Source organism: Trichomycterus rosablanca, chromosome 4 (genome assembly GCF_030014385.1).
Source record: "Trichomycterus rosablanca isolate fTriRos1 chromosome 4, fTriRos1.hap1, whole genome shotgun sequence".
NCBI lineage: Eukaryota > Metazoa > Chordata > Actinopteri > Siluriformes > Trichomycteridae > Trichomycterus > Trichomycterus rosablanca.
In genome coordinates this window covers 18,197,809-18,219,831 of record NC_085991.1, presented here as the reverse complement: position 1 = coordinate 18,219,831, position 22,023 = coordinate 18,197,809, and the positions used below count along the sequence as shown (strand labels likewise).

General features: G+C 38.2%; 1 protein-coding gene across 1 annotated transcript; it reads left to right on the top strand.

Annotated features, from left to right (window-relative positions):
- Positions 1 to 12,365: 12,365 nt before the first annotated feature.
- On the top strand, positions 12,366 to 15,627 carry LOC134311861 (uncharacterized). Its single transcript, XM_062993512.1, has 5 exons — positions 12,366 to 12,558; positions 12,665 to 12,779; positions 12,868 to 12,998; positions 13,188 to 13,256; positions 15,422 to 15,627. The coding sequence occupies exons 1-5, from the start codon at positions 12,366 to 12,368 to the stop codon at positions 15,520 to 15,522; spliced, it is 609 nt and encodes a 202-aa protein (XP_062849582.1). The 3' UTR covers positions 15,523 to 15,627.
- The last annotated feature ends 6,396 nt before the right edge of the window (positions 15,628 to 22,023 follow it).

The following is a 22,023-nucleotide window of genomic DNA, read 5'->3' as shown; positions in this document are numbered from 1 at the left end:
TGTATCTGAAATGTCTCTATTTAATACACCATATGCTTGATTGGTTTCTATTATACTAGGCAATACCGTTTTTAGTCTATTTGCTAGTATCTTTGCTAGTATTTTATAGTCTGCATTTAGCATGCTTATTGGCCTATAATTTTTTAAGTCCGTCTTGTCTCCTTTCTTCTTATATATTAATTTAATCAAGCCTTTTTTCATCTGTTGCGAGACTTCTCCTATTTTGTGTATTTCCTTGAATAATTTAGATAAAATTGTCACTAAAATGTCTTTAAAAGTTTTATAAAATTCTATTGTTAATCCATCTAGACCTGGACTTTTTTTCCATTCTGTTTATCGCTTCTTCTATCTCTTTTTCCTAAAATTTTTTTATCACACAGCTTTTTGTCTTCTTCCTGTATTTTTGTTTTGATTTGTGTTAATAAAAATTCTTTTTCTTTTTCATCTATCTCTGTTTTTTTTGAATAGGTTTGTATTTCTTTTAAAATTCCCTCTGTTGTTTTGATCTCTTCTCCATTTTCTGTTTTTGATTATTTTATTTCGTCTGTTTTTTGCTCAAAAAAATATTTTGTGCATCTCTCCCCTTTTAACATATATTGTGCTTTACTTCTAATCATTGCCCCTTTGTATCTTTCCTCTTCAAATTTTTAAATTTTTTCTTCTAGTTTTAAGATTTCCTTTATGTCTCCTTTTCTATCGTTTTCTACTTTTTTTTTCCAGTTTTCTAGTTGCCTTTTGATTCGTTTGATTTTAGTTCCGTATTTTATTGTATATTTTTTAATATCATAGTTTATGTTGTCCCACCATACTAGAATTTCTTTATCATATAAAACATCTGTTTTGCTATTTTCGATTATGTTTTTGATTTCTGTATTAAAAATCCATACTCCCGGTCCTCTCATTTCGTTAAAATCTATTTTTATGTTTATAAAATTGTGATCACTAAAATTATATTTTCTATATTCCACTTTTTCTATATATTGCTTCATATTGTTGGGAACTAACACAAAATCTATTCTGCTTTGTTTTCGTTTATCTAGGTACCATTCTTCTCTTGAGTATATTCTTTCTTCTTTATTTTTTTGTCTCCATATGTCTTCTAGACTATGTTTTATCATTAACGCTCTTAACTGTTCTCTTCCTGTGTCCGATCTAAAAACCATTTATTTTTAGCATATCACAAAAAAAGCTTTCTTTTTCATTAACATTGTTTGGTGCGTGTATTGTACATATGTTGATTTGTCTATCTTTATATTCTGCCGTTATGGCTAAAACCCGTCCCTTTTCATCTGCGTATATTTTTTTGACATTTTCTAAAATATCTTTTTTAATTAAAATAGCTACCCCGCAGCTAACACAGAACGTTCCAGTAACGTTAGATTTGGGTTCCCCTATGGTTATTTTTAGGGAACCATCCCATAACGTTATGGTAACGTTCTATTTTCGTTAAAAAATTAGCGCTGTTCCCGGAACGTTCCGGGAACTATGAAACCTAACGTTCTCTCATGGTTTTATGAGAACTAACAGAGAACATTATCTAAAAGTTGCCTTAAGGTTTTCTTTCTTATGTGTTTAAAGTTTTTTAGTAGGAACTTACCAAAAAAACAGCCTTTTGCTTGAGACGGTCCATGTAGCTCAACCTTTACTTACAACTACCAACTATAAAACTATGAAACCTAACGTTCTCTCATGGTTTTATGAGAACTAACAGAGAACGTTAGTTAAAGCTTGTATAAGGTTTTATTTCTTATGTGTATAAAGTATCGTTCCAGTAACGTTCCCGGAAGGTTTTCTCATGATCCAGTGAGAGAAATTAGCTCTCTATATACTGTATATAGCAAGCAGAACTCTCCATTCCCAGCTAGCACAATCATCTCGCCCAGTTCCCACTTTTCTATCGGCACAGTCGACCGAGTGTCAGAATCGACCAGAATCAATGTAGCCAGATCCGGCTCAGTTGTTACCACAGCTGGGTTTGGCTGGTGCTCGTAGAAACGCGTGCGCGCCGACGCTGGTTGTCCGGCAGAACTGCGTCACCATAGCAACAGTGCGACGCGAGCCGTTGAAAAAGAGGAATCGTTCGTTCGTTTGAGGTAAATAAACGTTTAATCTTAACAACTTTTTACTTAGTGAAAAGTAAGCAGAAAGTCTATTAATGAGTTTTGGATTAAGATACCCTGATAGCACATATACGTCTCAGAGACGTCTGGAAAAGGTCGGAACATCTTAAATGCATCGCGTTCCATTTAACTTGATCTTACATTGGTCTCATCATCATCACCGCGTTCTACATATTGAACACATACGCATATTAAAGCAATAAGCCACGAGAGGCCGTGCATTACTGTGATTTTAGCACGGGGATTACGTTTTTGGCACGACGTGAAGCGGAGTGCCTAAAACTTCTTTCCCCGTGCTAAAATCATAACAGTAATGCACGGTCTCGAGTGGCTTATTGCTTTTATAAAACGGCGGTCAACATAAAATATAATAAATACAACAATGTTTAATTCATAAATGTATTTATTGTGTATAAACTTACAATAAAGCGTTCTTCCGCGACGCAAAATAGTTCGATTAACAGTGTTGCTAGGCAACATGAGGGCGAAAATAACCTTAACTTTTGTATTCAGTGGCGTATTAATATGGAATGATGTGAGGTGGTCATAGGTGTGCGTTTATCGGGGATTTTACAACGGCTTCGAACGCGGCTCAGCCAATCAGATTTTAGGACCGGAACTATCCGTTTTATAAACGTCTTTTTGACATCTGCATTAAGCAGCGATTTTCACCCGAGCTGCAATTTCCCAGTTCGGATTCTGACCTCGTCGAACTTTCACACCATATGCTCACAACATGAAAAAAGTAGTTAGTATTGTATCCAGTACGCTGGAAGGTATAATTATTACTGGTTTTTTTAACCTCTTTATTAACTCGCACTTAGGACATAACTACACTGGGCGAGTCGCAGGGCTCACCAGTTCATACAGACAGGCAGACGTGACCTACCTTTGGAGAAGGATGAAATAAAAGTGGGGAGGGAAAAAGGGAAAAAAAAAAAAACACCCCACACCATTCATTACGTTGTTGATTGAGAAACACACATGCAGCATTTCTACAGTGGCCAAGCTGAATTGTACATATGACCATATGCATTTATTCTTCATTAGTGCAACTAGGAAACCTCATACTTGTCTAAACAGAGCTAAATAAAGGTTCAAGTACATGCAAGGAAAATAAAGTTTTCTTTAAAGTTAATGGAAAGTATAACATTCATGGATCTTACCTCTGCTAAGAAAAGTTTACAGACATTTGAATATTTAATCTACTTAATATAGTAAAAAAATATTTATACACACACACGTGTACATTAGACTTGGACTAATTGCAGCATGCATGAATTCACACCTTATACCAAGCCCTGAAAATTAGGTCATAAATTGTCCAGTAGCTGGACAAGATCTTTGTTTACTTTTCATACTTCCTGAGTTACATTACAAAATCAAAACAAAAACATGGATAACTCAGCAAAAGACTACTGTATGTGGCATTTGATGACCTGATGGACCCAAGTTCAACATCGCAAAATGAAAACGAAGCAAGACACGTTGAAGGTAAGCACACTTTTTTATTGCAAATAGTAACAGAAGTAGCATAGATCAATGCCTTCATAAATGTTACACTCTTCTTTGCTCATGTGTTCCATGTGTGTTGCGACATGCACAAATTTAAAGTTCAGCAAGAGTCAAAGTAATTAAACACTTTACGAAGCTGTAAATGTGGTCTGCATTGCAGGAGCGAGGAGGGTAGCAGTTTTTATACTACCATGCAGAAATGGTCAAGAATCCATGCAGTACAGGTGCAGCAGATGGAAATTGGGTTAAAACTCCACTCATCAGAAACTTTCAAGACAACTCAAACCCCTTGCATGGCTGCTACAGGCAACACATATGATGTCTGCATTCACCTAGAAACAAAAATAGCAAGATTTACAATCCAAAAAAGGTGCACTGTAGAAATTCTACAAGTAGTAGAAAGAAGTGTCCTTATAACTGTGTGCATTGGTGTGTGTGCACTGCTGCAACAAAACACTTCATCTGGTAAATACACTTTGTATTACTTATATTTAACTTTCAACTAAATGTCTTAAGATTCGAATGAGGTTTAAGTTTTTGAGAAATGTAACATCGACAAAAAAGCCTGTGCTTCCCTCCAGCTAAAAGAAAGCAGTGTAAACTCACTTCCACTGCATAAGCTTAATAAAACACCTGAACTAAGGATGCTGTGTGAGAGCTCTGCTGCAGTTGGCCAACATAATGCTCCATTTGGGTCACGGTCATCACTCTATCAGCTGGCTAACGGAGCTTCTGTCTGTATCACACACATACCAACAGTTTCTGTAATATTCAGAAGTGTTTGAGCACTGTGATATACTGCATTTTGAGTTTCCTTTTAATTAACCGTCAGTTGTTTGTTAAATTTTTACCATTTGTCTCTCCGGAATGCCTTAATCCTAAATTATAGCTGTAGTATCTCATTGTTTGAGCACTGTGATATGCTACAGTAATTTGCACAGAGCTGAAAGAAGTTTACACTGCTGCTTTCACTTAACCACAAGGGTTTTGGTGAAAGTTTATTACTCAGCATGCCAGTGATGGAACTAACAAAGCAGCCAGAACTCAGTCATTTGTAAGTGGTACTGCAATTTTGAGTTATGCAATGAAGTTCAGCTCTGCATTTTTTGTAAATGAGCAGTGAAATTGGGCATTGATGACCTTCCTTCACTGACTGGTGCAGCATGTCCACTAGAACATGCTTTGCTCACCTTACTATCAAACATTTGTTCCGTTGAAACCGCAGGGTCTGAGATTACCAAGCTGTATGGAGTTCTGTTAGTATACCATCATCTTAGTAAAAGTGAGAAGTCTAAATAAATGATAACCATGGCAACAAAGTTTTAATCTTATGATGTGACGGCTTGAGATTTGATGAGCACTTTTGAAACAGGAAATGTAACAGGCAACGTTTATTCCAAACTTTTTGTTTAATGTTAACATTCATCTGCCATTTCAGAATGATCTACAGCTGTTAACATCTGCTGAGTGAGTGTGTTGGAGGCTCAATAGGAAGCATTGCAGAGTTACGATTATTGGTTAAACTGTCCAATCGAAATTTAATTCACATTTGGCAAATGCTTTTGTGCTTGTTATTAATTGATAATTTAAGACTGAAAGCAAACCTAAGCTGGTCATTGTATGTGGGCCATAAAATTGAGCTCATATCACAGTTCAAAAACAGAAATCTATTCACCAGTAGAAACTATAACAGCATTAAGGAAAAAAACTATAAATAAGATGATTCATTATAGGCAGTCAAGTTAACAACCATACAAATGACCAAGAGAACTTACCAAAGGTGACCAGGATTGGGATTTGGAATTTCAGCATCCATTTCCAAGTGCTGTCAAACAAATGAAATTGAGTCACTAATAAAGAAAGAAGAAAAAGGGAGTAATTGTAATCATTGTAATCAGTTTGTTCAATTGAAAGTGAAATGGCCATGAAAGGATGCACATGGTCAGCAACAATACTCAAACAGTCTGTGACATTCTATATACACAAGGCAGGCTGGGTTTATGGATGCAAGCTGTGTCAAATTCTGACCCTACCATCTGTGTACCTCAGCAGAAATTATGTTTCATCAGACCAGGCTATGTTTTCTCAGTCTTCAACTGCCCAGTTTTGGTGAGCCTGTGCCCACTGCAGCCTCTTTGCATTCTTTGGGTCTATTTATATCAATTAATTCATTCATCACTTGAATACCACAGACTATTTGAGTGTTGTTGCTGACCATGTGCACCCTTTCATGACCAGTTTACCATCTTGTAATGACTACTTCCAGCGTGATTTGATTTTATGAACATAAGTTTAGTGTTCTTTAGTGGGCTTCCTAGTTACCAGGTTTTAATCCAGTAGAGCACCTTTGTGATTTGGCAGAAGATTGGTAACATGTAAGTGCACCTGAAAGCTCTGCAGCAATTGCATGACAACCTTGTCAACAAGGACCACAATCTCAAAGGAATGTTTCCAACATCTTGTGGAAACCATACCATGAACAATTGAGGCCTTTTTCAGAGCAAAATGATTGTAATACTGGGTAGGACCTCAATAGCCTAAAATGCTACTCCATTAAAGTTTAGCGTTATACTTTGCAGTTTTATAGCAGTTTTATTTTTACTTAGAATAAAAATGTTTCAAAAAGATCAAATAGGTGAATATCCAATCAAAAAAATAAATAAAAAGAAAAGGGAAAAAAAGGCCAGACTGACCCCCCCCCCCCCAACCCCAACCCTCCCCCATGTTTACGTGGCTCCGAACATGCAGCCAAATAAACATGGGTGTTTCTGCAGCCATGCACAAAGTCTGTATTTCCATCTAGCACAGGGGTGCACAACTCCAGTCCTGGTGGGTTGGTCTCCAGCAAAGTTTGGGAGTTGCCCTACTGAAATACACCCACTTTGTCTGGTAATTAACTAATGAGTTGAATCAGGTGTGTTTGAGTAGGGCAACTACCAAGCTTTGCTGGAGACCAACCCTCCAGGACTGGAGTTGTGCACCCCTGCGCTAGCCTAGAATAACCAATCTGTGTGACCCTGTGACTGAGGGGCCTCTATCAATCTGCTAAATGTGAATAATATGATCTGATCAGCTGATCTCAGGATCAGCAAAGTTAGAGAAACAAATTCTAATCTCTTAGATCAATCAAAACAAATGACTAAAACTGAGTATTTGGCAGTGATTTGTGCTCAGGTAGGCTGAGAACCAAAACATTTCAGATTTATACACAGGAGTTACCTACATGCACCCTGTGTGCCTAGGAGTCATGAACCAACTTCTTTCTCTTCAGCTGAAGTGAGGTCCTTTCACTAGAAGGGTGTCTGTATTTACTGCCAAAGATCTCACAACCAATGTCTGGAAGAGACCAGTCATGTGATTCTCCACAACCACCTAAGTTCTGCAAACAGGACAGAGAAATTGCATATAATTGTTCAGGCATTAGAAAACATTTGATAATGAGTAAAGGGAGCTGTTGACGTCACATTAAATGAACGCATGAACATGAAGCTATGAAATGAAGACAAGAGCTACCCTGTTACCAAGAACCATCCTAAATTTATGGGTACATTTGATGCCCAATGTTGGCATTCATATTTTGTTCTGAATATTTTCACAAAAAGATTTACAGCTTCAGGAAAAACTATGGGTCTGTCAGAGAGCAATCCAGCTTAAACTAATATTGGCGTGACACCGACTACAGAAGGACAACCTGCCTTTGATTGAATACATGTTCTTATACTAACGCATCTAAACTCATATGCTCTTAATACTTGCATGCATAAGCACGTGTAGTTTGGTTAACACGATAAGCATGCATATGCCTTAGGCAAGCACACCTAATTTCATCATTTTAAATCATGTTGCCATTTAATTTCAATTAGACCAAGGAATCAGGTATGTTTCTGCTTAGTTGATGCAGCCACACTAGCCATTTATGGATAAGACTGGAGAACCATCTTACGATATATAAGCGTTAAAGAATTCCACTAGCATTCAATGAGGGAGAGAACAACTTTGTCTTAGAAACGACCAAATACGTTTAACTTAAAGTGAAATATTTATTAGCTATAGGTGGCATGAAATGGAGTCCAGTGATTACCAATCCTGGCATTTAAAATCCATATCCCTGTATATTTTGAAGTTCTCACTTTTTATACCAACACTGAACTAACAAATCATCTCATTAGGAGTTATAGCTCAAGCACGAAACACTAATTGTGCACGTGGATGAGTTAGAATCTTCGTGGCGAATTTAAAAGATTAGCGCGAGCGAACCAGTTAACGGACACTCAACGGTTTTGTAAGCTATAGCCTGAGACGCTGCTCTTCTACCCGTCAAAGCCATCGATTTATTGTAGCATATACAGTAGTTGCTTTTTGTATATAGTAATTCCACTGACTTTTCTTCAATACATCTTCCCTGAGTATAAGTTACACTCCTGTTTGCATACAAAGTATTTACCCCCATTTACAAAGTAAGTAGCACTAGCTAGCTAACTTGGCTAGCATTACGACTTTAGCTTGAAGCTAAAAAAAAAACTAGCTATAGCGTTAGCCGGAAATAGTTTTGGTATTTGTTAGTTAGAAGTGTCAATTCTGAATACAATTCTGTTAACTTAACACTACTAGCGAAGGTTACATCAGTGGCGTAATTACGGGCTAAATGACTTTTGCTAGCTAGCACTAGTATCCTCACTAATTGGCCTTCTAGCGAGCTAGCTAACCTCGTCTCATTTTAACTTTAGCTAACGCTAAGAAACATGCCTTTAGAAAAACACGAAATGTTAGTATTACCTCTCCGCAGACTTTTAAGCAGTGAAAATTTCAACATACTACGTGAAATCCCTCCGTTTCTCATCAGCCACAGCTAAACCACTCACCTTTAGTTCTTTTGGGTTTTTTTTTTTTTAAGTCACGCCTCTCCACGTAAAGCATGTGATACATGCTTCAGCCAGTTAAATAAATAGTAGGCGGGTACCCTACATCCGCAAAGGGCCGGTGTGGCTGCAGGTTTTCATAAAGCAGCCTGGGCACATATACTTGTGTAATCAGTTGGCCTCAGTCTTTAAACAGTTAACCTGATGTGCTCTGGCTTGTCTGGAAAGAAATCCAGCAGTTAACTGGCCAGTTGTGGATAAGTCTGGACAACGCTGAATAAAAATACACAGGTTCTTTCAAACATCAAGAAACTACTGTATATATTAAAGAAGCATGGTACATTTAGTCGTTCAATGGATAGTTAACATTATCTCCCATTTATTATTAAATACATGTGTAAAAATGATCAAACCTACATTTAAATATATTTACCTTCACTAAATTTTAGCAGTCGAAAAAGTGCACAAAATCAGGAACTTTGCAAACATTTCAACACACCACAGGGTCAGTGTTCCCAGATAGTGATTAAGATCATTTCAGGATTACTTTTTTCCTTATGGAAAACTGTCAAAGGGTTCTCTGAGTGATGCCACAGAAGATCCACGTTTGTTACCATAAAATACAAAGTTTGCACAAGGGACGTGGGAGTGTGAAGAACCTTTAAATAAAAATAAAAAAATTCCAAATTAAGATTCTTTAAGACACACTCACACATCCCTTCTACAAACATAGTATTTTATGGAACCAAAAGTAGTTCTTCTGTGGCATGACTCAGAGAACCATTTGACAAAACAATGATTTTTTTCAAGGGTTCTTTAGTTAAGGAAGTAGTTCTACTTAGAACTATGACTTCTATATGGAACCATTTCATGCTTAAAAGGTTCTTTGCATAGTGAAATGGTTCTTTAGATTGATAGAGATTGTGTTGTGCATGGTTCTATATAGCACCAAAAGGGTTCTTCTATTGTTACAAGCTTGACATTGTAACACTACAAGCACCCTCTTGGTGCTAAATAGAAACGTATAACGAATTCTCCATTCTATATAGGTCCTTAATGCTCATGGTCACTTTACTAAAGAACCCTTGATGAACCATATTTTTTTTTAAGTGTGTACACTTATCAAAGGAGTATGGATTATTTACCATATTAACCTTTTTTTATACAAATACTCACAGTTGTCTTCTTATAATCAGGTTCACTAGCAAGACAGGTGCGCAAAAGACAAAGGTATGTAATGAACAAGCAATAGATCATTTAATAACTTTAATAACATACATTGAATGTGACAATGATTCTGTTTTGTATCTTTTGTTTAACTGTACAGAATGTCTTGCAGAAAACCATCATATTGGACACTTAGGCGAAAAGCAAAAGCATGGGTTGATCGAGACTTAGAGTCAATTCAGGCACAAGGGGGGGGAGGGGGGCAGAGCATTGATTCAGAAATGGAAAACAATGCTCTACTTGAAGACGAAGACCACGATGATGATGATTTGGAGTTCATGGATTGCCAATCTGCTGTGTGTAATAATGACCTCAGTTGCATTACTAATGATGTATTTTTTGATTCTGGATCAGAGTCAGAACTGGAGTTTGATTCTTTGCGTGATGAACTAGCAAAATGGGCAATTCAACACCACATCACCGCTAGATGTCCTTGGCAAGTATCACTCAATATTGCCAAAAGATGCCAGGACACTCTTGAGTACAGCAAGATCAAAAGATCTTGCAATTCAGGATAAAGCCGGTGGTCAGTACTACTACTTTGGTGTGCTCCAATCAATTACACACATTCTGCAAAAAAACAAGGGTTTAGTGACCAATACAAAACACCTAAAACTTCAAGTCAATATTGATGGGCTACCACTTTTCAAAAGCTCACCAACACAGCTGTGGCCCATCCTTGGCACTGTTATTAACTTGCCACATCATGAGCCAGTGACAATTGGGCTGTTTTGTGGTGAAAGAAAGCCTAATTCACCAAACGAGTTTCTTGATGACTTTGCATTAGAGATAGCCAAGCTTGCTGAGGGGTTTGACTTTGAGGGAGTAAGGTTAACTTTGCAGCTCTCTTCAATGGTCTGTGATGCCCCAGCTCGTGCTTTTATTAAGTGTATAAAAGGTCACACAGGGTACCATGGGTGTGAGAAATGCACACAGGAAGGCGTTTACATAGACAACAGAATGACGTATCCTAGAACCGACCTGCCACAACGGACAGATCAAAGTTTCAGGGATAAGACCGATTTGGATCACCACCATGGTATTTCAGCTCTAGAAAAGACATCTCTGGGAATGGTATCTGGGTTCCCTCTTGATTACATGCACCTTGTGTGCCTAGGTGTCATGCAGCGACTTCTGTACCTGTGGCTGAAGTAAGGTCCTCTCACTTGTAGGCTGTCCAACTTTCAGGAAAACGCATTAATGGAAAGGCTGCTGGGTATCAAAAGCTATGTACCTATTGAGTTTGCATGTCGACCAAGGACTCTCAGAGAAATTGACAGGTGGAAAGCCACAGAGTTTAGACAATTTTTATTGTACACTGGCCCTGTTCTGCTTAAAGATACATTGAGCACTGCAGTGTACCAAAATGTTCTGCTGCTATTTGTGGGCATTTTCATCCTTAGCAACAATACTCTGATTGAGGACTATCTTGAATATGCCAATAACATCCTAGGTCTTTTTGTTTCTCATTTTGGACAGCTCTATGGCCCTAAATTTGTGTCGTACAATGTTCACAATCTAGCGCATATTGCGCAAGACGTTAAAAATCACGGTGTTCTTGACAGCTTCAGTGCCTTCCAATATGAAAACCACCTGAGTAAAATGAAAAAAATGATTAGAAAACCTAGCAGCCCACTCAGTCAAATTGTAAAAAGACTGTCAGAGGTACCATGGAGAGATAGCCCAGAGAAAAATATATGTTTTTAAGACAAAGCATCTCTGGTCCTCTTCCTCCACCTTTTTATGGTGCAACCCAATACAAGAAGCTGGTAACACCACAGTTCACTGTCAAGCTTGACCAGACCAACAGTTATATTTACCTTGAGGGAAAAGTTGCAAAGGTTAAAAACATCATCTCTTGCAGGAATGAGGTATTTGTGGCATACAGCAGATTTGAGCAGCATGAATCATTCTTTGATTATCCACTGTCATCATCTACCTTTGGCATATATTTGGTTCATGGGCTCACAAGAACGATACATTTCTGCAAAGCTGATCAAATAGAGGGGAAGGCCTTCCTAATTCCATATAAACACAAATTTGTGTCAATTCCACTCTTGCATGCAAAAACTCAGTAAATGTGTACTACCTTTCATAATGTTTGGAAACACTAGCAAGAATTTTTTTATATCCAAAACTAACTCATACAATGTGGATTTAAATATAGCAAACTACATATCAAACTGTCTATTCAATTAATTCAATATTTTTTATTTTATTTTTTAAAAGTGATAAATCAAATACTGCAATTCCGTTTACCATTTTTGTTTACCCTGAAATGTAAGCATCACATTTGATAAGTGGAGAATTGTGTGTGTAATGTAAAACTAGAAGTTTCAGACAATATCCAAAATGTAGATGTATCCAGAGTAATGACCGTGTGTATAAAAAAAAACACACACACACACACACATTACTCTGGATACATCTACATTTTGGATATTGTGCTACATTTGTAGCTTCCTAATTATCTGAAACTTCTAGTTTTGCATTACATAATATTACAATGATATATTTATAACTGTGATCCCAAACGGTGAATGGTAGTGTGTGAAAAATTTTAATTTATTAATGCATCTATCTAAAGCTCACTTTTAAAAATAACAAAAGTATTAGTACCTTTCTGTCAGAAAAAACTCCTGCAATGTACCTCATAGTAGAGTTTGTTGGGGAGGAGCAAACCGGACCAGTGGCAAAATCTTGGTATAAGGATGGCTTCTCCTGGTGGCCTCCCTACAAAGATGAAAACCGACTCTTGAAAAGTGTCAGGAAATCAGAGGTCCCACAGCCTGATAAAGGGTGGAGCAAGCACAGCGTGCGAATACTTTATGAATCAGGTGATAATAAAAGTTTGGTGACCACACACTATATGGAAAAATATATTATTGTAACCATAATATACCTGATCTAAGCTACTCTTTTCTTTTTTTGCCCTCCTCACAGAGTCGTTTGACAACATTGTTGCCAACTGGAAAAAGTCATGTTACACATCAGATCTTAACTCAGAAACTGAGTTAAGAAACTCCAGCACAGAAACTCTGGGAAAGAGAGTCAGGAAGTGAGCTGTGCATACTGTGCTATAAATATTATAAAACAATTCTGCAGTGTGTACTACCTATTGCTAATTTATTACTGTACTCTTGTAGAAAGAAAATATACTCTTCATCTGAACAAGAAGAAGAAGAAGAACCACAACCTGCCAAAGTAAAAAAACTTGCAAATGCACCAAGGCCCCCAGCCCCACCACAAAGACAGAAACATGGTTCAAAAAATAACGGTTAGTGCATTTAATTTTACAATTGTGTGGATCCAACCACACAGACTACACACATTTTTGTTGTTGAAGCAACCACAGTGCATGTCATCTACTAACAATCTCATACCATAGCTACACCTTTAATCACAAAAGAGTTGCAAAAATGTCAAAGCTCTAAACCTGACTTTTTTTTTTTTTTTGCATTCTTAGCACTAACCAGCACCTTTCAGCCTGGAAGAGCAGAGCAGGAGTGGTGTAACAATCTGTCAGATAGTCAAGGTATATAATGTCTGAAACATTTAGAATGGTGGATTTAAAAGGAACACTTCAGTATTTTTTTACCTAATGACTGAAGTAATCAACAGCATGCATTTTCCCCTGTTACCTTTGAGCAGTTTTCGGAATCCTGGTCCTAGAGTACCTCTGCACTGCACACAACATTGGGCTTTGAACAAAGATGAGTTACAGAGGGTTCAATTTTACAGAGACAGGAATGTTAAAAAAAAAAAAAGAAGAAAAAAAGAAAAGAAAACTGGACTTCACCCTTTGGGAAGAGTAGTTTGAATGTCTAATTAAAAATGTAAGCAAATGTAAGCTCTTGACAAAGTACAAATATTACAAATACTGTACTAACATTCTTGTACTAAAGTAAAAGTCTTCCAAAAACAATACCCAAGTATAGTAAAGTACAATTACTTTATTTATTAGTGTGTAGTGTGTAGCTCCAAGGTGCTGGGCTGTGAGCACAGGGCCCACTACAGGACGTGGGGCCTTCAGGCCACCCTCATGAAGCCTGTTTTGATTGTTTGGTCAGACACATTCATACCAGTGGCCTGCTGGAGTTCATTTTGTAGGGCTCTGGCAGTGCTCATCCTGTTCCTCCTTGCACAAAGGAGCAGATACTGGTCCTGCTGAGGGGTTAATGTCCTTCTACGGCCATGCCCAGCTCTCCTAGAGTAACTGCCTGTCTCCTGGAATCTACTCCATACTCTTAAGACTGTGCTGGGAGACACAGCAAACTTTCTGACGTATTGATGTGCCATCCTGCAGGAGTTGGACTACCTGTGCAACCTCTGTAGGGTCCAGGTACCGCACCATGGTACTAGTAGTGACGCTGACCATAGCCAGCTGCAAAACTAGTGAAAAATCAGTCAGAAAAGACGAGGAGGGACAAAATGTCAATGGCCTCCTATTAAACCATTCCTGTTTCGGGGGTCGTCTCATTGTTGCTCCTTTAATGCACCTGTTAATTTCATTAACACCAAAGTAGCTGAAACTGATTAACAACCCCCCTGCTACTTAACTGACCAGATCAGTATCCCAGAAGTTGAACTGAGTTGATGCTATACTCTGATTAAAAAGTGTTCCTGTAATTTTTTGAGCAGTGTATTTTGTTAATAGCAACATGATGCTAGCTAGTCTTACTAAACAGTTTCTGTAATGCCCACACAGTGTTTGTTGTGCTTAAAAACAGTTCATACCTGTCCCTATTGGTACTCTGGTTTCAAAACCAGTATATCACAAAAAATACTATATAATGCTTTATTTGAAGTCCAATACATTGTAAAAGAACAGCTTACCACAAGCCCACAGCACGTGCTTTCAAACTGTAGCAACTTAAGTTGTAGCTGCCATAAATAAAAGCTAAATAAAATAAAATAAAAGTAACTTTACCATGCAACTTCAGCATGCATTCGTTTTACCACAGTTAAGTGCATTAAACGTTCAGAAAATTTAACTGATAAACGCTACACGGACCCTTTCTTCTTATAATACCTTCATAGTCCAGTACAAAACAACGCACGCGACAATGACTTTAACCTTATACCAATCGTGCAGCCACCAGACTAGCTAGCTTATCTTATTCGGTACACCACAAACTTTTGCCACAATGCACCTGGTAACTCACACTGATAATTCTACAAACATGTCCAAACTGCACTCACGTATTCATATACATAAACTGTAATGATAAACACATTTATGTCACATTTATTTATTTATTCATTTAGTTTACAAACTGAAACCTACCGTTTAGAAAGCTGATCTCCGCCACGTGTCCTCCTCCTCCTCAGGAGTCTTTTCGCTACAGGTCAGTCACAGCGTTTTACTGCCGCCTATTTGGTCAGGTGGTTTTCACGTGTTGTCAAAGCACATAGGATACAATTTGTGTAATTTGTACAAAAAAATCGACTTTACTTCAAATGGGGTAAAGCTGTCAGCAAATTTAACCTTCAATGACCCATTTAATCTTATAAAAACTCAATAAAAGCTCAAATACAAATAAAGAAGACCCCGACAGCAACGTCATGTTTAAAACCATGCCCTTTTGTCAGATTAGGCTACGTTTTGCTTACATACAGCGCCATTTATCTACTTTAATTTAACATAAGTGTAGCGCTTATTTTGTGACTCTTTTAATACTGTTTGTTTCTCACACACAGCTGCCGCGATGAAAAATCCAGTACTGCCAGCGCCGACTGAAGCAGAAGCGGAGAACTGCTTAAAAGATTACTTGCGGCTGGCACCAGGAAGGAGACTTTAAATTACATTTTATTTAGTAGTTAATTGCTATTTTTGTTTTGTTATTTGTGTTCATCGTAATTATTATTGTAATGTTTATTTATCATATATAAAAAATTTGATTCATGAATTCATATTTCACTTAATTTTGTGTCAAGGAACAATAATAAATAAGAATGTTACTACCACTGATTATAATGTCTGTTGTTTATAGATACAGTGTATCACAAAAGTGAGTACACCCCTCACATTTCTGCAAATATTTTATTATATCTTTTCATGGGACAACACTATAGAAATAAAACTTGGATATAACTTAGAGTAGTCAGTGTACAACTTGTATAGCAGTGTAGATTTACTGTCTTCTGAAAATAACTCAACACACAGCCATTAATGTCTAAATGGCTGGCAACATAAGTGAGTACACCCCACAGTGAACATGTCCAAATTGTGCCCAAAGTGTCAATATTTTGTGTGACCACCATTATTATCCAGCACTGCCTTAACCCTCCTGGGCATGGAATTCACCAGAGCTGCACAGGTTGCTACTGGAATCCTCTTCCACTCCTCCATGATGACATTGGATATTGTCTGAAACTTCTAGTTTTACATTACACACACAATTCTCCACTTATCAAATGTGATGCTTACATTTCAGGGTAAACAAAAATGGTAAACGGAATTGCAGTATTTGATTTATCACTTTTAAAAAATAAAATAAAAAATATTGAATTAATTGAATAGACAGTTTGATATGTAGTTTGCTATATTTAAATCCACATTGTATGAGTTAGTTTTGGATATAAAAAAATTCTTGCTAGTGTTTCCAAACATTATGAAAGGTAGTACACATTTACTGAGTTTTTGCATGCAAGAGTGGAATTGACACAAATTTGTGTTTATATGGAATTAGGAAGGCCTTCCCCTCTATTTGATCAGCTTTGCAGAAATGTATCGTTCTTGTGAGCCCATGAACCTCTGGATATGACGCCGAACACGTGGACTCAACTTCTTTGGTCGACCCTGGCGAAGCCTGTTCTGAGTGGAACCTGTCCTGGAAAACCGCTGTATGACCTTGGCCACCATGCTGTAGCTCAGTTTCAGGGTGTTAGCAATCTTCTTATAGCCCAGGCCATCTTTGTGGAGAGCAACAATTCTATTTCTCACATCCTCAGAGAGTTCTTTGCCATGAGGTGCCATGTTGAATATCCAGTGGCCAGTATGAGAGAATTGTACCCAAAACACCAAATTTAACAGCCCTGCTCCCCATTTACACCTGGGACCTTGACACATGACACCAGGGAGAGACAACGACACATTTGGGCACAATTTGGACATGTTCACTGTGGGGTGTACTCACTTATGTTGCCAGCTATTTAGACATTAATGGCTGTGTGTTGAGTTATTTTCAGAAGACAGTAAATCTACACTGCTATACAAGCTGTACACTGACTACTCTAAGTTATATCCAAGTTTCATATCTATAGTGTTGTCCCATGAAAAGATATAATGAAATATTTGCAGAAATGTGAGGGGTGTACTCACTTTTGTGATACACTGTATATTATCTGTATTATCTATTATTATTATTATTAGTAGTAGTAGTAGTAGTAGTAGTAGTATTTTTAAAGCAGTACATGAGAGGGGAGAGCACACACACACACACACACGTTCAATTACATTCAGACGCTGTGTTTTAGCTATACTGTACACATAAGTCTGGAATACAGCGTCTGAACGCCATTTCAGCATCCAGGCCTGATATTTAGGAGATGTATTACAGATGAATAAGTGCTCTATTAGATGGTCTCGGATACCTCTCATAAGCATCTCTGAGACGCAGGCATGATGATGACGTAGTAAGATTGATCTGGAACGCAGCAGCTGAAGGTCTTCCACGATCCACCAGCGACATATCAGAGACGTATTGCAGATGAGCAAACGCTCTATTAAATACGCATTCCAGACGAACTGGGTTACATCCAACAGACGTCTCTGAGATGTACAGTGTATCACAAAAGTGAGTACACCCCTCACATTTCTGCAAATATTTCATTATATCTTTTCATGGGACAACACTATAGACATGAAACTTGGATATAACTTAGAGTAGTCAGTGTACAGCTTGTATAGCAGTGTATATTTACTGTCTTCTGAAAATAACTCAACACACAGTCATTAATGTCTAAATAGCTGGCAACATAAGTGAGTACACCCCACAGTGAACATGTCCAAATTGTGCCCAAATGTGTCGTTGTCCCTCCCTGGTGTCATGTGTCAAGGTCCCAGGTGTAAATGGGGAGCAGGGCTGTTAAATTTGGTGTTTTGGTTACAATTCTCTCATACTGGCCACTGGATATTCAACATGGCACCTCATGGCAAAGAACTCTCTGAGGATGTGAGAAATAGAATTGTTGCTCTCCACAAAGATGGCCTGGGCTATAAGAAGATTGCTAACACCCTGAAACTGCGCTACAGCATGGTGGCCATGGTCATACAGCGGTTTTCCAGGACAGGTTCCACTCGGAACAGGCTTCGCCAGGGTCGACCAAAGAAGTTGAGTCCACGTGTTCGGCGTCATATCCAGAGGTTGGCTTTAAAAAATAGACACATGAGTGCTGCCAGCATTGCTGCAGAGGTTGAAGACGTGGGAGGTCAGCCTGTCAGTGCTCAGACCATACGCCGCTCACTGCATCAACTCGGTCTGCATGGTCGTCATCCCAGAAAGAAGCTGACGCACAAGAAAGCCAGCAAACAGTTTGCTGAAGACAAGCAGTCCAAGAACATGGATTACTGGAATGCCCTGTGGTCTGACGAGACCAAGATAAACTTGTTTGGCTCAGATGGTGTCCAGCATGTGTGGCGGCGCCCTGGTGAGAAGTACCAAGACAACTGTATCTTGCCTACAGTCAAGCATGGTGGTGGTAGCATCATGGTCTTGGGCTGCATGAGTGTTGCTGGCACTGGGGAGCTGCAGTTCATTGAGGGAAACATGAATTCCAACATGTACTGTGACATTCTGAAACAGAGCATGATCCCCTCCCTTCGAAAACTGGGCCTCATGGCAGTTTTCCAACAGGATAACGACCCCAAACACAACCTCCAAGATGACAACTGCCTTGCTGAGGAAGCTGAAGGTAAAGGTGATGGACTAAACCCAATTGAGCACCTGTGGCGCATCCTCAAGTGGAAGGTGTAGGAGTTCAAGGTGTCTAACATCCACCAGCTCCATGATGTCATCATGGAGGAGTGGAAGAGGATTCCAGTAGCAACCTGTGCAGCTCTGGTGAATTCCATGCCCAGGAGGGTTAAGGCAGTGCTGGATAATAATGGTGGTCACACAAAATATTGACACATTTGGGCACAATTTGGACATGTTCACTGTGGGGTGTACTCACTTATGTTGCCAGCCATTTAGACATTAATGGCTGTGTGTTGAGTTATTTTCAGAAGACAGTAAATCTACACTGCTATACAAGTTGTACACTGACTACTCTAAGTTATATCCAAGTTTTATTTCTATAGTGTTGTCCCATGAAAAGATATAATAAAATATTTGCAGAAATGTGAGGGGTGTACTCACTTTTGTGATACACTGTATATGTGCTATCAGGGTAGAGAGTAATTTGAAAATGAAACTGTTAGGTAATGTTATCTAGTGAGTTTCAGGTTAACTGGTAGTCTGAACTGAAACTTTTCAGGTAACGTTAGCTAAAAGGCTAACAGTTTCTAGCATTAGACAGCAGCTGCTAAATAATTGAAGCTCACTGAATGCTGTGGATAACGTTAACTTAAAAGCTACAATAAGCAACAAGAACAACAATAATAGTAATACAATAATAAGCAACAGACGAACTACCATCTCTGACTACATCAACAAGGTGGACCAACAAAGCAGGTGTGTATAATTTAAGAGTGGACAGTAAGTGGACATGGTATTTGAAAACTCCAGCAGCGCTGCTGTGTCTGATCCACTCATACCAGCACAACACACACTAACACACCACCACGTCAGTGTCACTGCAGTGCTGAGAATGATCCACCACCTAAATAATACCTGCTCTGAGGTGGTCCTGGGAGTCCTGACCATTGAAGAATAAGGTAAAAGAGGGCTAACAAAGTATGCAGTGGAACTGATGGACGACAGTGGAACTGTAGAGCTACAAAGTGCTTCTATAGATAGATAACTTTATTAATCCCATAGGGAAAGTCAATAAATGGTTAGTAAACTATATGGTTAGTGGAGCTGATAGAAAAAGAGTATACTTACAGTCAGAATCAGAATACTTTATTGATCCCAGAGGGAAATTGCAGAAGGAGGTGGTTTTAATGTTATGGCTGATCGTATATAATTTTATAACCCAAAGGTTGTCCCTTGTATTTTTTGTAGATATTCAAGTGTCCACTACCATCACTGAGCCAAATTTGCTTATTCACCTCTCATACATGAGTGAAAAATATGAACACTACTCTGCAGCATCTAACAGCCGGTGTAGATCATCAGCCAAGGTCACAAGATCCAGCAAGAAGGTTCTGGGTTCTGGGTTCGATCCCCAGGTGGGGTGGTCTGGGTCCGTTCCGTGTTGTTTGCATGTTCTCCCCATGTCTGCGTAGGTTTCATCCGGGTGCTCCGGTTAAAATCCTAATAAACAAACAAACAGTACTTCTTTATATTGTTTATATATACAGTATATATATAGTTTACTCTTATAATTATTATTCTTATATGTAATTATATGTTTTTTTTTGGTTTTTTTTAGTATTTATATAGCTGTCATTTTGGTTCACTTTTGTAATTGGTTTTATTTATAATATTCTGATTATTATTATTATACTACTTGCTGCAATTATCTTAATAAAATACTTTCTGCTGCACAATCTGTAGTAAATCTGTAGCATAAATCTACTATTTTATCTATGTGGATGTGAAAGGAGAAGAAAACGGGAAATAAATAGTATCGCAGTGTTTTGGGGGCTATTGGGGCCCAGTTATGGGAGAGTCGGCGGAGATCTGGCATCCGGATTTGGGCCAGTGTATTTGGCCCGATTCTGGGCAGTCATTCAAAAAGAGTCAGAGCCGACACGGGCTGCCGGTGCTACCGAAGTGTTATTGCAAGGTTGTCTAAAGTTTTCAATAATTTAAAGGTTAGTACAAGGTTCCCTTAAGGTTTCAATAATTTTAAGGTTACGGGAACGTTAGGGGAACGTTCCCAGAACTATAATGCACAACCAAACGGGAACGTTCTATTTCCGTAAAGAAAACTTTCCTGGGGAACCAAAGGGCAACCAAAATGATCCGTTCCCAGAACGTTCTGGGAACCAAAAACTAACGTTCCCGGAACGTTCTGGGAACCAAAAATTGTTAGCTGGGCCCTCCTCTTTTATTGTCTTGACTATTATGTATAAAAATACCGTTCCATTCTTTACTTAAAATGTTTGCTGTTTTATTGTCCCAGAATGTTTCTTGTATACATAATATATCTGTTTTTTTCTGTTATATGTAAAAGTCTTTTAAAATTTGTATAATCTGAGAGACCCCTTGTGTTTATCGATGTTATAAAAAGGGTACTCATTAAAAACGGAAAGAATAAAAAAGGTACAATTCTATTGTTCATTATATTATTCTAATTGTTCTTCAGTTAAAATATCGAACATACCGGTTCTTTCTAACCATTTGTCTTTTGTAGTCTCTCTTCTCTTTCTTTGTTTTTCCAACGCACCGGTAAGATTTGGTTTAAATTTTATTTTCCTTTTAGTCCCTTCTGCTCCTTTGTTCTGCTGCTTTTTACTTCTCTCCTTTTCTGTATCTTTGTTTTCAGTCTCATTTGTATTGTCCATGTCCATTCTTTCTTCTTCCTCCTCTCTTTCCGCGCCGTTTTCTGTCATAGGATCTGTTTGTTGTTCTGTGTCCGTTTCCTGTATTTTTTGAGAGCTGGTGTTCTCATCTTTTCCTTTGTTGTCCTCCTGATTATGTAGTTTCTCCTCTTCTTGAGTTGTCAATCTTTCGTTATTGCTCTCCTCTTCTGTTTTTCTGTGCTGAATGTTGTGTTCCTTTTTTTCCCCGTTTTCCTGTTCTTTTTCTTTCTCTATTTCTTCTTCATCCGTGCATGTACAGCTTATTAGGGCGTGGTTACAGTCTGGACATTTAATTGCTTTACAGTATTTAGCAAAATGCCCTTGCTCCATACATTCCCGACACACTAGATTTGGACAGTCTTTTATTAGGTGTCCTGTTCCTGCACACAATCTGCATAATCTTATCTGTCCATCATGTATCACTCTAAAATACTGTAGTCCCTCTGCCGTTTCAATTTTTGTGCTGTATGGTAGTGATTTTATTTCTTTGGGGAATTTAACTTTTAAAAACCGAGTCCCATCCGCTATTGTTGTTCCCGGATAAAATCTTCTCCTTATTGGTAGACTTGGTGTTACTCCCCATGCTAAAAGTTTATCTAAAATAATCTTGTCTTCCAGGTATGCCGGTAAATTTGAAAAGGATACAATCATTTCACTGCAACAAAGT